Here is a 13644-nt window from a genome sequence, read left to right as displayed (position 1 = left end):
CTTGGTCTGGTCCCATAATGAAGATAGCTGTATGTCTATCCCAATGCTGTTGGGAGAACGTTTCATTTATATACTACCCTCTAAGTAAAGTAGAGCTTCCTTACGTTACATCTAAGCCTCTGGCCTTCAAGTTTTAGACCATGACCTCTTGCCCCAACATTTCTACTCCTTTCAAATTAGCTTCCTGTACTTTGTTAAACCCCTTTAAGTATTTAAATGTTTCTGTTGCATCCCCTCTCGCTTTTGTTTTCTCCAAGCTATACATATTAAGATCCTTTAACCTTTCCTGATAATTTCTTTCCTGCAAACCACTGTTTTTGTAGCTCTCCTCTGAACGCTCTCCAGTGTTTGTATCTTTTTGGAGATTGGGTCTCCAGAATAGTACGCAATACTCTACAGTAGGGCTGCAACTAACGATTATTTTCATAATCGATTAGTTGGCCGATTATTTTTTCGATTAATCAATTAATCGGAAAAAAAAAATGAATGTAAATTTTTCATTTATTTAAAATAATGTAATAAACAAATTATATTAAATACAAACAGCATAATAAAAAAACTTTGATAAAATGCATTTTTTGCCTTTATTTCGCAACCAGCCCCCCCCCCCAATTTATGTACGTTTGAGCCCAGGCTTGCCACGCTGCCTCCCAGACATGCCACGCTGCCCCCCACATATACCACTCCACTCTGCCTCCCACATATGCCACTCCACGCTGCCTCCCACATATGCCACTCCACGCTGCCTCCCACATATGCCACTCCACGCTGCCTCCCACATATGTCACTCCACGCTGCCTCCCACATATGCCACTCCACGCTGCCTCCCACATATGTCACTCCACTCTACCCCCACATATGTCACTCCACTCTACCCCCACATATGCCACTGTGCCTGATACACCTTATATCCCGATACACCACTCCATCCTCCCCAGACATGCCACACTGCCTCCCAGACATGCCACACTGCCCTCCCCACATATGCCACTCCACTCTACCCCCAGATAAGCCACTGAGGCCCCAGATCTGCCTTATACACCCTGATACACCACTCTGTCCTCCCCAGACATGCCACACTGCCCTCCCCACATATGCCTTATATACCCTATATGCCTTATACCCCCAGATATGTCACTCCGTCCTCCCCAGATATGCCTTATACCCCCAGATATCTCATAGTCCCCTCATAGAGTCACAGACCATACTTTTATAAATAAGTACTGGGTTAATCTTCACTGCCCCCAGGATTTAGATTCCCCTTAGTTTCCCCCCCTTTATCTCTAACTGCACCTTAAGTTAACTTTAATAAATTAATAAAATTAACCCTCAGTCCTCATCATTAAATTAACCCTAAACACCCTATTAACCATAGCTGCCCCTAAATTAACCCTAAACACCCTATTAACCATAACTGTCCCTAAATTAACCCTAAACACCCCATTAACCATAACTGCCCCTAAATGAACCCTAAACACCCCATTAACCATAACAGCCCCTAAATTAACTCCCACCTCCCCTAACTTTCAGTAGCCCAAATATTAATTTTATACTCACAGTTAGATGAGTGTCACAGCCATGTGGTTCTGGCCTTCTGGGAGAAGGAAGGGGCGGGGCCAGTTGTCACAGTGATTACAGGGAGGGGCTGGTAAGTAGGAGCTGCTGCTGTGAGTCACTAAAACGGATTATATAATGAGGGGTATTTTTCAGAGCGTTTGCTCTGAAAAAACCCTCATTTAATAATCGATAAAATTCGATTCAACTAATCGATAATGAAATTCGTTGGCAACGATTTTCATTATCGATTATTATCGAATTTTTCGATTAGTTGTTGCAGCCCTACTCTACAGATCTCTGGTTAGGCCTCACCTAAAGTGACATACCCAAAATTTGAATATTAATTTAGAAAAAAAGAAGAAAAAGCCTGAATATAAGATTACCCTATAGGAAAAAAGTTTTACTAGTAAATATTCACTTCTAAACATTTTTTTCATATTTAATAAAAACTATGATTAAAAAAAATTTGCATTGCTTGTTTTTTATTTGCCAACCTGTCCCCCCATTTATGTCTTGTACTCCCCCCTTTGCCAATCTGCCCCCCCCTTACTTACCGATGCATCCCCAGACTTTCCCCCCATGCTCCAGACTCCCTGGTGTCTAGTGGAGGCAGCCGGTGAACATATGCGCAATGCTCACAAACAACCTCAGCTGCTGCCCAGTACTTCCACTGGTGGCGCACCGGAAGGTCATGTCATGCCAGCAGTCCATCATAGAAGCCCCGACAGTGGTGCTGGGCAGCAACGGAGATTGTTTGTGCTAAACGTGCAGATGCCCACCAGCTGCCAGAGAGGAGAAACCAGGTCCCCTGCAGCGCTGCGGGGGATCTGGATCTTAGTCTTATAGTCAGACCGCTGTTTGAGGTCACATTATAAAATGACCTTGAATATAATACTAATGCCTCTCCCTACGCAACCCTGTATCATGCTTGCTTTTTGAGATGCTTTATTGGATTGTCTGCATACCTTTAAGTCAAGAGATAATTACTCCTAAGGCCCTCTCTTCTGTTGTTATCGATAGTACAGTACAACCAATGCTATATTCTGTCTTGGTAGTTTTACCTCCCAAGTGCATTGTTTTACATTTATTAATATTAAACGGCAGCTGGCATACTCATGACCATTCTTCTAATTTACTTAAGTCATTCCCCATTTGAGTTGTTCCACCTGGAATGTCTACCCTGCTGCAGATCTTTGTATCATCTGCAAAAATACATACCATACCATTAAGACCCTATGTAATTTTAAATTATTAAAAAGTACTGATACCTGAGGTATCCTTCTAGTGACAAGCCCTTCCTCTGAATATACACCACTAACTACGACCTTCTGACTCCTTTCACTCAACCCATTGGGTTATCCATTTAACTATTCTGGCATCTGTACCCATTTAATGCAATTTATTTATAAGTGTTCTATGAGGGACAGTGTCAAATGCCTTACTAAAATCTAGATAGGCTCTATCAGCACCTCCTCGTTGGTCTATTATCTTAACTACCCAGTCAAAAAAATTGTTTGACAAAAATCTTCCTGTAGTAAACTCGTGCTGTTTCCAATCATGCAAACAATTTATTTCCAGATATTTAACAATCCTATTCTTTAGCATGGTTTCCATGAATTTGCCAACTACTGATGTAAGGCTTACTGGTCTGTAGTTGACTGAGTCTTCCCTACTACCTTTTTTGTGCAGTGGTACTATGGTTGCCAACTTCCAGTCTTCTGGAACTACTCCTGTCATTAGTGACTGGTTAAGTAGATCTGCTAGTGGTTTTGGCAGGACACGTCGAAGATCTTTTAATAACATTATCAGTAAGTACATTTGTTTTGCATTTTATTTGTAAACATCTTAGCTTCCAATAGGAGGGAAAAATGAATGTTTAAAAGATGATTTACATACTTTCATTTACATACAGCTAAATAATCAGGGTTATTTTTTACTATTAACGCCGAATGAAACTCAATTGTTTCAGAAATATATCTACATTGGGCTATGTGTATTTCTGATACTGAGATCCCCAAGTAGTGACCTTTCATGTGAACTATGGCCAAATATTTTATCAGTCTATCTGAAAGATCTGTGATGTTTAGCACTACTATATTTGCCTCTTTGTACATTGTGTATGGTGCTTGAGATTTTATTTTTGAAAGTCATATTCCTATGGCACTGCCATGCATTAAGACGTTCATATGTTTGTTTTTTCAGAGATACCAGATATTGTAAATGCAAAACATCTGAAACAATTCAAGTGAGTATATTCTATGTTTTCTAACAGATTGGGTAGTCTTACAGATTGATTTGTCTAACAGATTGAGTAGTTCCTAATCAATAAAATGTTACCAGTCACCAGTAAGCAACCTTTGGTGACTATCTGTTTCTCATTTATTTTGTATTACTATAAAAATATAAGATGCTTTTCTTTAAAAAAAAAAAAAAAATAGCATTTTGTTTTCAGGCCGCTGCCTACTAGTCATTTTTATTTGTTCTAGCTCTGTTATCTTGGCCCAATCTACTAGACAAAACTCATTATTCTACTCCCTGTGGTAAACCCTAGAATAGCTCGGTGTTAATCTACCACTGACTAATGAAAGTCCATGGAGGAATGAACTGTATTAGATAAACATGGCTTAATTAGCATTGCCATACAAAATCAGCTCAGTGTGGTGTTTGGACATGAAAAGTCATCCCAAATATAGCATGAATGTCTACAATGGCCGCCTAATTGTTTATAGATAAAGGAAGATTTTTGGAACAAAATAAAAAAAAAAATGCATAAAGTACATTACTATGTAACACGTTACATTACGTTAAAGCTAAAGAAAATATTTTATTATATTTACCTTTCCCATAAAGCTTACAGATCTAGACACTGTGTGTAGTGATACAGGCAGTTGAGCACCTGAATAAAAGAAATCTTATCAGGCATTGCCTATAGATCACATGTAAAGTTGATATGTGACATTATCATGTTTAGTGCTAGGTTAAAGAGTGGAGCAGAGAGATTAACTAAAGTCCAGATAGGTTGGATTATTATCCAAGGGAAGAGGTATAGACAAAAAAAAAAGAATATTCAATCCAGAACAAAACCATACTAAATGCAGTGTTTTGGGAATAGGGAATGGTCAACCATGTCCAAACTAACAGTGGGATCACCGACAAACTGAATAGAAATATTTTCCATGGTCAGTGAGCAAGTTATTGGCATCCTGAGTCAATGTTTTAGTTGAATGTTGGCTGTAGCATCACTATATAAGAGGTCAGAGTACTGTTACTTTCACTTTTCAACTATCTTGCCAGTGTAACCCATCCATTCTTATGAATCTGAGTAAAAATATAGTCGGTGTGTTAAATGTGATTATTTAATTGAAAATGTTGTTTAAATTGGTGTTTTATACCACAAAGAGAGGGGATTAAATAAATTTAAACGCCACAAAGTAATATTTGGTAAAATCCAGTGAAAGTTAATTTGTCAAGAGGCAGACTGGTAGTAATTCCTGTTAAATTCTTTGCTAACCTCCTATCCGCTTTAATTAAAGTAATCGTAATGTCATCAGTGTTGTCAAACCATACCACAGTGTTGTGATCTGAAAGTTATTAATTTTCTGTGGCTTTCATGGAGATTTGGTATTATCAAATAAAGTATTGATCCAAACGATGGTGGGGAGTGGGGTCTGACCTGGCATAAATATCTAAAAGCACTACCCAAAACTTTGTTTTTTTCTAGTAATTCCACCTACAGCCACTATGGTAGGAGTAGAGTAACAATGACTTTTCGCAGCATTAATTCTCTAAATGGATCAGGGAGCTTCTTTTGATTGTGCTTTCCATGGAGTCTTTTTCATAAATGGCGCCTCTTCCGCCAAATGAGTTTTGTTCTACTTTGTATTTATTTCTTGCCCTCTTTACTGGACTCACCGCAAGGATGTGTTGCCAGCCCTCCTCTGAATCCAAGCATGTTGAAAAGTAGATTGACAAGCTCCATGGGCAAGATGGTATTGGGACCAGTGTTCCCAATAGGGGTGTATGCCTCCTACAAGTGTGTCGAGCAGAGGGGCCTGAGTAGGGAAAGCTGGCCTACCTGCGCTCTCGCCCGAGTAGGGAAAGCTGACCGCTGTGCGCTCTCGCCCGAGTAGGGATGCACCGATATATCGGTGGGCGAAATATATTGTCAGAAAAGGGCATTTTAGGTAAAATGCCGCAATAAAAAAAAAAAAAACATCCGAAAATAATCATCCGCAGGAGCCAAGCTGCTTACCTGTGCGTCTCTTGTACTGGCCAGGAGAAGCATGAACCCAGCAGAGTCACATGAATGCACGTGACATGACTCTGCTCTGTTCCTTCTTCCCTTGAGGGCGGAACAAGAGAAGTTGCTCGCACAGAAAGCCCCTGCAGGAGTCTGCAGAGAGATCTGCAGTTCATGTAAGGGGGTGGGGGAGGGTGTATGAGCAAGTATGCGTGATTAAGGGAATGAATGAGTGAATGTTTGTAAAGGAGTGTGTGTGATAGGAGTGTGATTGCAATCCATGCTATCATGCTAAGTCAGTCAGTACATGCTGGAATCTGGGTATGCCTGGGCATGAAAGGAGTGTGATTGCTGTTAACAAGTATATGTGTGTGTATATATATGTATGTATGTGTATATATATATATATATATATATATATATATATATATATATATATATATATAGTTATTTGTTTTTGTCCAATTTTGGTGTGTTACTTGTTACTAAAAGTGTGGTTATTTTTTTAAAGGTGGGGGGGGCTTTTCAGTTTCCGTCCCGAATTTTCATTTCGGTGCATCCCTAATATATATATACTGTATTTCCCCAAGTATAAGACGCACCTTAATTTTGGGGGCGAAATTAAAAAAATATATATATTACATAGTTATTGTACTGGCTGCCTGGCATGATATGAGTGTGATTGATGTTAGCTGCTAGTAATTGTTAGCAATCGCACTCCCATCATGTTCAGGTAGCCAGTACATTCACATTACTTTCAGCCTCCCTGTGCCCCCTACACACGGATCCATGCTATCACTCACACACGCATTCATTTACTCCCTCACCTTACCTGAACTGCCTTCTACCTCCCTATATGCTACTCTGCCCCCAGATATGCCTTATACCTTCCTATATGCCACTTTGCCCCCCAGATATGCCTTAACCCCTTGATGACAATTGCCGGTCCGGGCACGTCACCGAAATTCAAGTCGTTAACGACAATTGACGTGCCAGGACCGGCACGTCTTTAAACGGGTGCAGAAAGTGATCTATTTTCGCTTTCTGCACCAAAACGGCGTTGCTGTAATGCCTCGACCTCGAGGCATTCAGAAACGCCATAATCGGCACAAAGGGGCCATCTCTGGTCCCTCCCCGGGGCGTCAACTTCCGCCATACTTTGTAAAAGCGTTTAATTAAATGGTGTCGCTGGAATGCCTCGATCAGGAGGCATCCAGCGACACCAAACACCTACCTTGGGATGGACTGTGACCGCTCCGGAGAGCAGCCGCAGGTGCCGGTGATCTTTGCCATCAGCAACATGGCAGCGGCCCGTGAAAAAAAACAATAAAGACGAAAAAGTTCGCTAGATGGTCTCCAGACCCTCTAGAGAACTCTGGCTCCACTTGCAGGTTGAATACAGGTACTGCATTCAACCATGCAAGTCAATGGAGCTCAGCTTTCTAATCACAGTGTGATTAGTAAAAATAAATTAAAAATAAAATAAAATTTATAATAATTAGAAAAAAAATAGTAAAAAAACAGTAAAATTTTAAAATAATTTCCCACTGATGTCACTATCAGGGGAACCTTCAACTTGAAAAAAAATGTTTTTTTCAAAAAAAAAAAATAATATATATATATATATATATATATATATATATATATATATATAAAAAAAAATTTTTGTGAGCAAGTCCTAAAATTACCATATTAGCTTAAAACAATTCTCGCATGGAAAGAGTTAAAATACTGGCATATTAAATGCCCATGGGGTGTCTACTTTTAAAAAATGTATGATTTGATGGGGTAAATTGAATTGGCCGGGTTCAACAAGGTCCCAATTAACACGGGGGGAAGGATGGCCACACATCTAATTTCCAATTAGAAAAATGCACATGTACCAAATGTGGCCTTTTAGTTCCCCCCAAAAATGACAAACCCATGCATGTGGGGTATCACTGTACTCAGGAGATGTTGCTGAACACATATTGTCATGTGACACCGGCATATACCAGGAGCTGTAAATTCATACATAAAGTAGGTGTGTGTGGGAAAAATACACACACAAAAATACTACTGCAAGCTTTGAAAAAATGCTGGTGGTAAAATGTGTGCATGCAAAGAGTTAAAATACCAGCATTTAAAATACCCCATGGTGTCTAGTTTTCAAAAATATATGGTTTTGTTGGGCACACTGAAATGGCCCGGCTCAAAGATGTACCAAATAGGGCATGGGCAGTGGATCCCCAAATGCCAAAGTTCAACATTGAAAAATGTGCATGCCCCAAATGTGGCCATTTTGCCCCCAAACAGCCAGGCAAAATCATTCATGTGAGGTATCTCTGTACTCAGGAGATGTTGTTAAACACGTATTGGGGTGTTTTATGATAGTGACATATACCAGAACCTGTTTATTCATACCTGAAGTAAAATGTGTGTGAAAAAACAAATGTAAAAAAATTACTACCGTAAAGTTTGATGGTAGAATAAGTGCTTGGAAAGGGTTAAAATACTAGCATTTGGAATACCCTGGGCTGTCTAGTTTTCAAAAATATATGACTTGATGGGGTAAATTGCATTGGCCGGGTTCAAAGATACCTGAAATGGCACATGGGGGGAAGAATTACCAGATTTGGAAAAAATGGCTTTGAAATAGCAAAATGCTACCTGTACTTATTGCTCCATAACGTGCAGAAAAAAGCAAAAAACATAAAAACATTGGGTATTTCTAAACTCAGGACAAATAGTAGAATCTATTTAGCAGGTTTTTTTATTACGTTTTATAGATGAGTAAAAGATTTTTCAACTAAAAGTTAGAAACTTTAGAACAAATTTCTAAATGTTTCACCATATTTTATACTTTTTTTAATAATTAATAATATGATACAATCTAAACAATCATCTAAAGAAAGCCCTTCTTGTCCTGAAAAAAGCAATATCTAATGTGTGTGGGTTCAGTAAACGGGAAAGCAGAAAATTACAGCTAAACACGAGCAGCGCAGAAATGTTAAAACGGCCATTGTCACGAAGGGTACAAAAAGTAAAATCAGCCTTTGTCACGAAGGGGTTAAACCTCCCTATATGCCACTCTGCCCCCAGATATGCCATATACCTTTCTATATGCCACTCTGCTCCCCTCCGATATGCCTTATACCTCCCTATATGCTACTCTGCCCCCAGATATGCCTTATACCTTCCTATATGCCACTTTGCCCCCCAGATATGCCTTAAACCTCCCTATATGCCACTCCGCCCCCCAGATATGCCTTATACCTCCCTATTTGCCACTCTACCACCAAATATGCCTTATACCTTCCTATATGTCACTCTGCCCCCCAAATATGCCTAATACCTCCCTATATGCCCCCCAGATATGCCTTATACGCCAATGTGTCCTCAATATGCTTTATATCCCCCTATATGCCATAGTGCCCCTAAAGGCCACTATGCCCCCCGATATTCCTTATGCCCCCCCGCCTATACTCCCTTGTGTCTAGTGGGGGCAGCTGGTGAACCTCCCCTGCTGGCCAACACTTTTCGCTTTATGACTGAGCACCAGAAAGTCATGTGACGCCGGTGCTCCATCATAGAAGTCCCAGCAGAAGTGATGGGCAGTAGCGGAAGTTGTCTGTGCGTATCGCACAGATGCCCACCGGCTGCCAGATAGGAGTATCCTCCGCAGCGCTGAAGGGGACCTGGATCCTCTCTGACAGCCGGCAGGGCATGTCTGTGCGATGCGCACTGACAACCACTGATTCTGCCCTCCACTTCCGGTGGTGCTTCTATGATGGAGCACCGGAAGGTCATGTGATGTCCGCGCTCAGTCATAGAAGCTCCGGCGGAAGTGGAGGGCAGAAGCGGAGGATGTCTGTACGCATCATCCAGACATCCCCTGCCGGCTGTCAGAGAGGAGGATCCGGGTCCCCTGCAGTGCTGCGGGGGATCTGGATCTTAGTGTTATTATCCAACCTCTATGTGAGGTCGGATTATAAAACAGAGGGTATATTTCAGAGCATTTGCTCTGGGAAAAACCCTCATCTTATAGCTGGTAAAATTGATTCAACTAATCGATAATTAAATTTGTTGGCAACGCTTTTCATTATCAATTATCGATTTTATCGATTCGTTGTTTCAGTATAAAAAGTATAAAAATGAGCAGTCATTTGCTTGAATGATTCACTACAAATATCTTTATTTTATAAGCTTCATCAAATGTGATATATACAATTTTATGCTATGTTAACCCCTTCGCGACCTTTGCCGGTTCAGGACCGTCATAACCAGAAGGTCACTAAATGACCTTTGACGGTCCTGAACCGTCAAAAAATTAAATAAGCTTAGAAAGCTCAAGGATCACTTTCTTCGCTTAAACGGCCTTGCTGCAATGCCTCGATGTCGAGGCATTCAGCAAGGCCGAGATCGGCATCGGGGGCCATGTCTGGCCCCTCCCCGGGGCGTCAACAGCCGCCATACATTGTATGGCGGCGGACGCCCGTTTTAAAAGCGTTTAGCGCCTCCTAAACTTAAATGGTGTCGCTGGAATGCCTCGATCAGGAGGCATCCAGCGACACCAAACACTTACCTCTGGGTGGGCTGTGAAAATAAAAAATGGGAAAAAAAAAATAAAAAAAAATGTGCTAACATTTAAAAATAATTATGCAGTGATGTCACTTGATGAACCATCCAGTACCAGCAAAATGTGTAAAAAAAAAAAAATATAAAAAAAGTATTAAAAAAATAAAATAAAATTAAAAAATAAAGTTTATTATTTTGAGCAAGTGCTAAAATTTCTCAAAAATCTCAACAAAGAGTTAAAATAAAAGCACTTCAAATACCCAAGGGGTGTCTAATATATAAAAAAAAATGGCTGATGGGGTAAATTGGAGTGGCCTAGCTCAAAGATAGGGCATAGGTACAGACTGACCAAAATGGAGAAAAAAAGCGCACTTCCCAAAATGTGGCATTTTAAATCTGAAACAACCCGACAAACCCATGCATGTCGGGTATCACTGCACTCAGGAGATGTTCCTGAACACACATTGGCGTGTTGTTTGACAGTGGCATATACCAGGACCTGTATATCTATAACTAAAGTACAATTTGTGTGAAAAAAAAAAATAAAAAAAATTACTATTACAAAGTTTGACAAAGTGTAGTTCTATAATTGGTGCATGGAAAGGGTTAAAATAACAGCATTTGGAATACCCTGGGGTGTCTAGTTTTCAAAAATATATGGTTTGAATGGGTTAAATTGAGTTAACCGGCTTCAAAGATATTCCAAAGAGGAGAGGGAGGCACAATGACCAAATGACCACCTGAATTACGCATGCCCCAAAAGTAGCCTTTTACCAGCCAAACAATCTGACAAACCCATGCATGTGGGGTATCGCTGTACTCAGGAGATGTTGCTGAACACATATTGGGGTGTTGTTTGACAGTGACATATACCAGCACCTGTATATCTATAACTAAAGTACAATTTGTGTGGAAAAAAAAATTACTATTACAAAGTTTGACAAAGTGTAGTTGTATAATTGGTGCATGGAAAGGGTTAAAATAACAGCATTTGGAATACCCTGAGGTGTCTAGTTTTCAAAAATATATGGTTTGACAGGGTTAAATTGAGTTAACCGGCTTCAAAGATGTTCCAAAGAGGAGATGGAGGCAGACTGACCAGATTTGTTAAAAAAGATTTGGAAATCATAAAACGCTGCTTGTACTTATTGCCCTATAACTTACAAAAAACAGCAAAAAAACATAAAAACATTGGGTATTTCTAAACTCAGGACAAGTAGTAGAATCTATTTAGCTAGTTTTTTTACTTGCTTTTTTAGGTGAGTAAAAGATTTTTTAAGTAAAAGTCATAAAATGTGTTTTTTTTTCAATTTTTCACCATGTTTTTTTAATTTTTTTTATAGTAAATAAGATGATACGATCAAAATAATGGTATCTGAAGAAAGCCCATCTTGTCCTGAAAAAAACAATATATAACTTATGTGGGTACACTAAATGGGTGAGGAGAAAATTACAGCTGAACACAAGCACCACAAAAGTGTCAAAACAGCCTCGGTCCCACAGGGTACAAAACGAAAAATGAGCCCGGTCCTTAAGGGGTTAATTGATTTGTAGTTTTGTAGTTGATTTGTAGAATAATAATTTGAATAATCTTGTTTGGGGTAATGAGGATTTTATGCCCAGTTACTTCAACATCAGCTCATGGTTGGCCTGACATTTTCAGATGTAAACAAACTAAAATGATCCTTCCACATTGGCAGATTTTCCAATTCCTGATCCAGTAAAGCATTTCCAAATAGTGACCGTGACCCCCTTGTCTCATTACCTGGCATCGCAAATCAATGAAGCATGTTATCAGAAACTCAATCTGTACATAGTTACAGCCCACAAAATGATTTGCACAAATTAATGTGAAAAACATAACCAATATAGCAGATCAGACAGGGGCCTAATACTTTTTCACTTTGTGTATTTAAGGTTTTGGTGTTAACTTCATGTAACTGTGAGTATTCCTGTAAGCAGAGCATCAAACCTGATAATTTAAGAAATGCCTCCTTATCTTTTATAGGGAATGGGACTTAGATCTGAAGAAGCTGCCAAACATGAAGATGCGTAAATTATCTGTCACTGATGCTCTTCCCAAAAGCAACAGAGATTCTAAGACAGAAGGTGAAGAAACAATGGAAAATGCTGATGAACCTTTGCCAGATTCTGAAGAGGATATAAGCTAATAAATTACCTAGAGACTATTGAAATGTATCTCATGATAGAACACTTAACACTTATTTTAATTAAATTTGCGACAAACTGTTATCATGAGTTCCATTATTGTTACGCCTCATATAATGAAGTTTTAAAGTGTGGTTTTAGTTGCTTATATTTTAGACCCTGGGGAATTTATGCAAGATCAATGGGGGAAAAATTCCTTGATTTCTTCGTAAAGATGATTATAAATTGAATGACTCTAATTCTGTAAGTATTAGTTGCAGTTCATTTGTTTAAATTAATTGGAATTTTGAAATTACATGTTTGCAAAAGGTTCTTTGAAATACTTTTGTTTTTATGTGTATGTAAATTTATCTTTCACGACTGTGCAGTTCTTCCACTCATATGGCGTTGAAGCTAGTGTAAAACGAACGCACATTTTATAAATACCAGAGCTGCTTAACCATGGATGCTGGAAGCTGTACCTTCTGGTGCAAGTTTCAATTCATTAAGGAAGAGCAGCACCAACAAGCACCACTAGATTAGTTCTAGGAACGCTAGCAGAGTATACTGAAAATAAAGCACATTAAACTGTTGAGTGTTATGAGGTCATATTTTCTACTTACTAACAAGTATGCTAATCCCTTTGATCATCTCCTGTAAAAGGTGCAAAGTAAATGCTGAATGTTACATAGTTTTTATTTGTCTTTGTGTTCAGCAGTACCAGTGTGGCCCTATTTCCAAGTAACTATTATTCACCCTTTGCACAGTGAAGACTACATATGGTAAAGTCCTTAACCTAAATTGGTCTTTGGAATTGTCTTAGCCTAATGCCATTCCCAGTCTTACCGTCCACTACCCTTGCTTTTAGTCTTGTTTCATCTATCTACAACCTTTGTTGCTCTCCAGTTAAATCTCTTGTGATTCTTTAGTCTTCTCTTTTCATAATTTTCCCTTTAAACCATGCACCATTGTACTTACCCCTCTTTTAGTTCTCACAATATCAATATACTTTTTGAGATGGTGTTTCCAGTGTGGTAAAAATGGTTCTCTAGGTAAGGACTGACCAGTGTTACTGTCTTCTTTCTGATGCATCTCTCTGCACAGCCAGTCATCCTGGTTGCTTGCCCCCACCAAGGTATCGG

The 13644-nt window shown here is 39.4% G+C and overlaps 1 protein-coding gene across 1 annotated transcript in view; it reads left to right on the top strand.

Annotated features, from left to right (window-relative positions):
* Positions 1 to 12525, top strand: part of LOC149279405 (translation machinery-associated protein 16-like) — a 34366-nt gene extending 21841 nt beyond the window's left edge. The window contains exons 6-7 of the mRNA XM_089501223.1: positions 3760 to 3802; positions 12363 to 12525. Coding sequence (XP_089357349.1) covers positions 3760 to 3802; positions 12363 to 12525 — 206 coding nt within the window. The remainder of the gene's footprint in view (positions 1 to 3759; positions 3803 to 12362) is intronic.
* Positions 12526 to 13644: the final 1119 nt, after the last annotated feature.

The sequence above is a fragment of the Sceloporus occidentalis genome, unplaced genomic scaffold, assembly GCF_023333645.1.
Source record: "Sceloporus occidentalis isolate IW3139 unplaced genomic scaffold, rSceOcc1.0.p SCAF_167, whole genome shotgun sequence".
NCBI classification, from domain to species: Eukaryota; Metazoa; Chordata; class Lepidosauria; order Squamata; family Phrynosomatidae; genus Sceloporus; species Sceloporus occidentalis.
The sequence above is the reverse complement of the archived record's forward strand: the minus strand, read 5'-3'. Positions and strand labels throughout refer to the sequence as shown.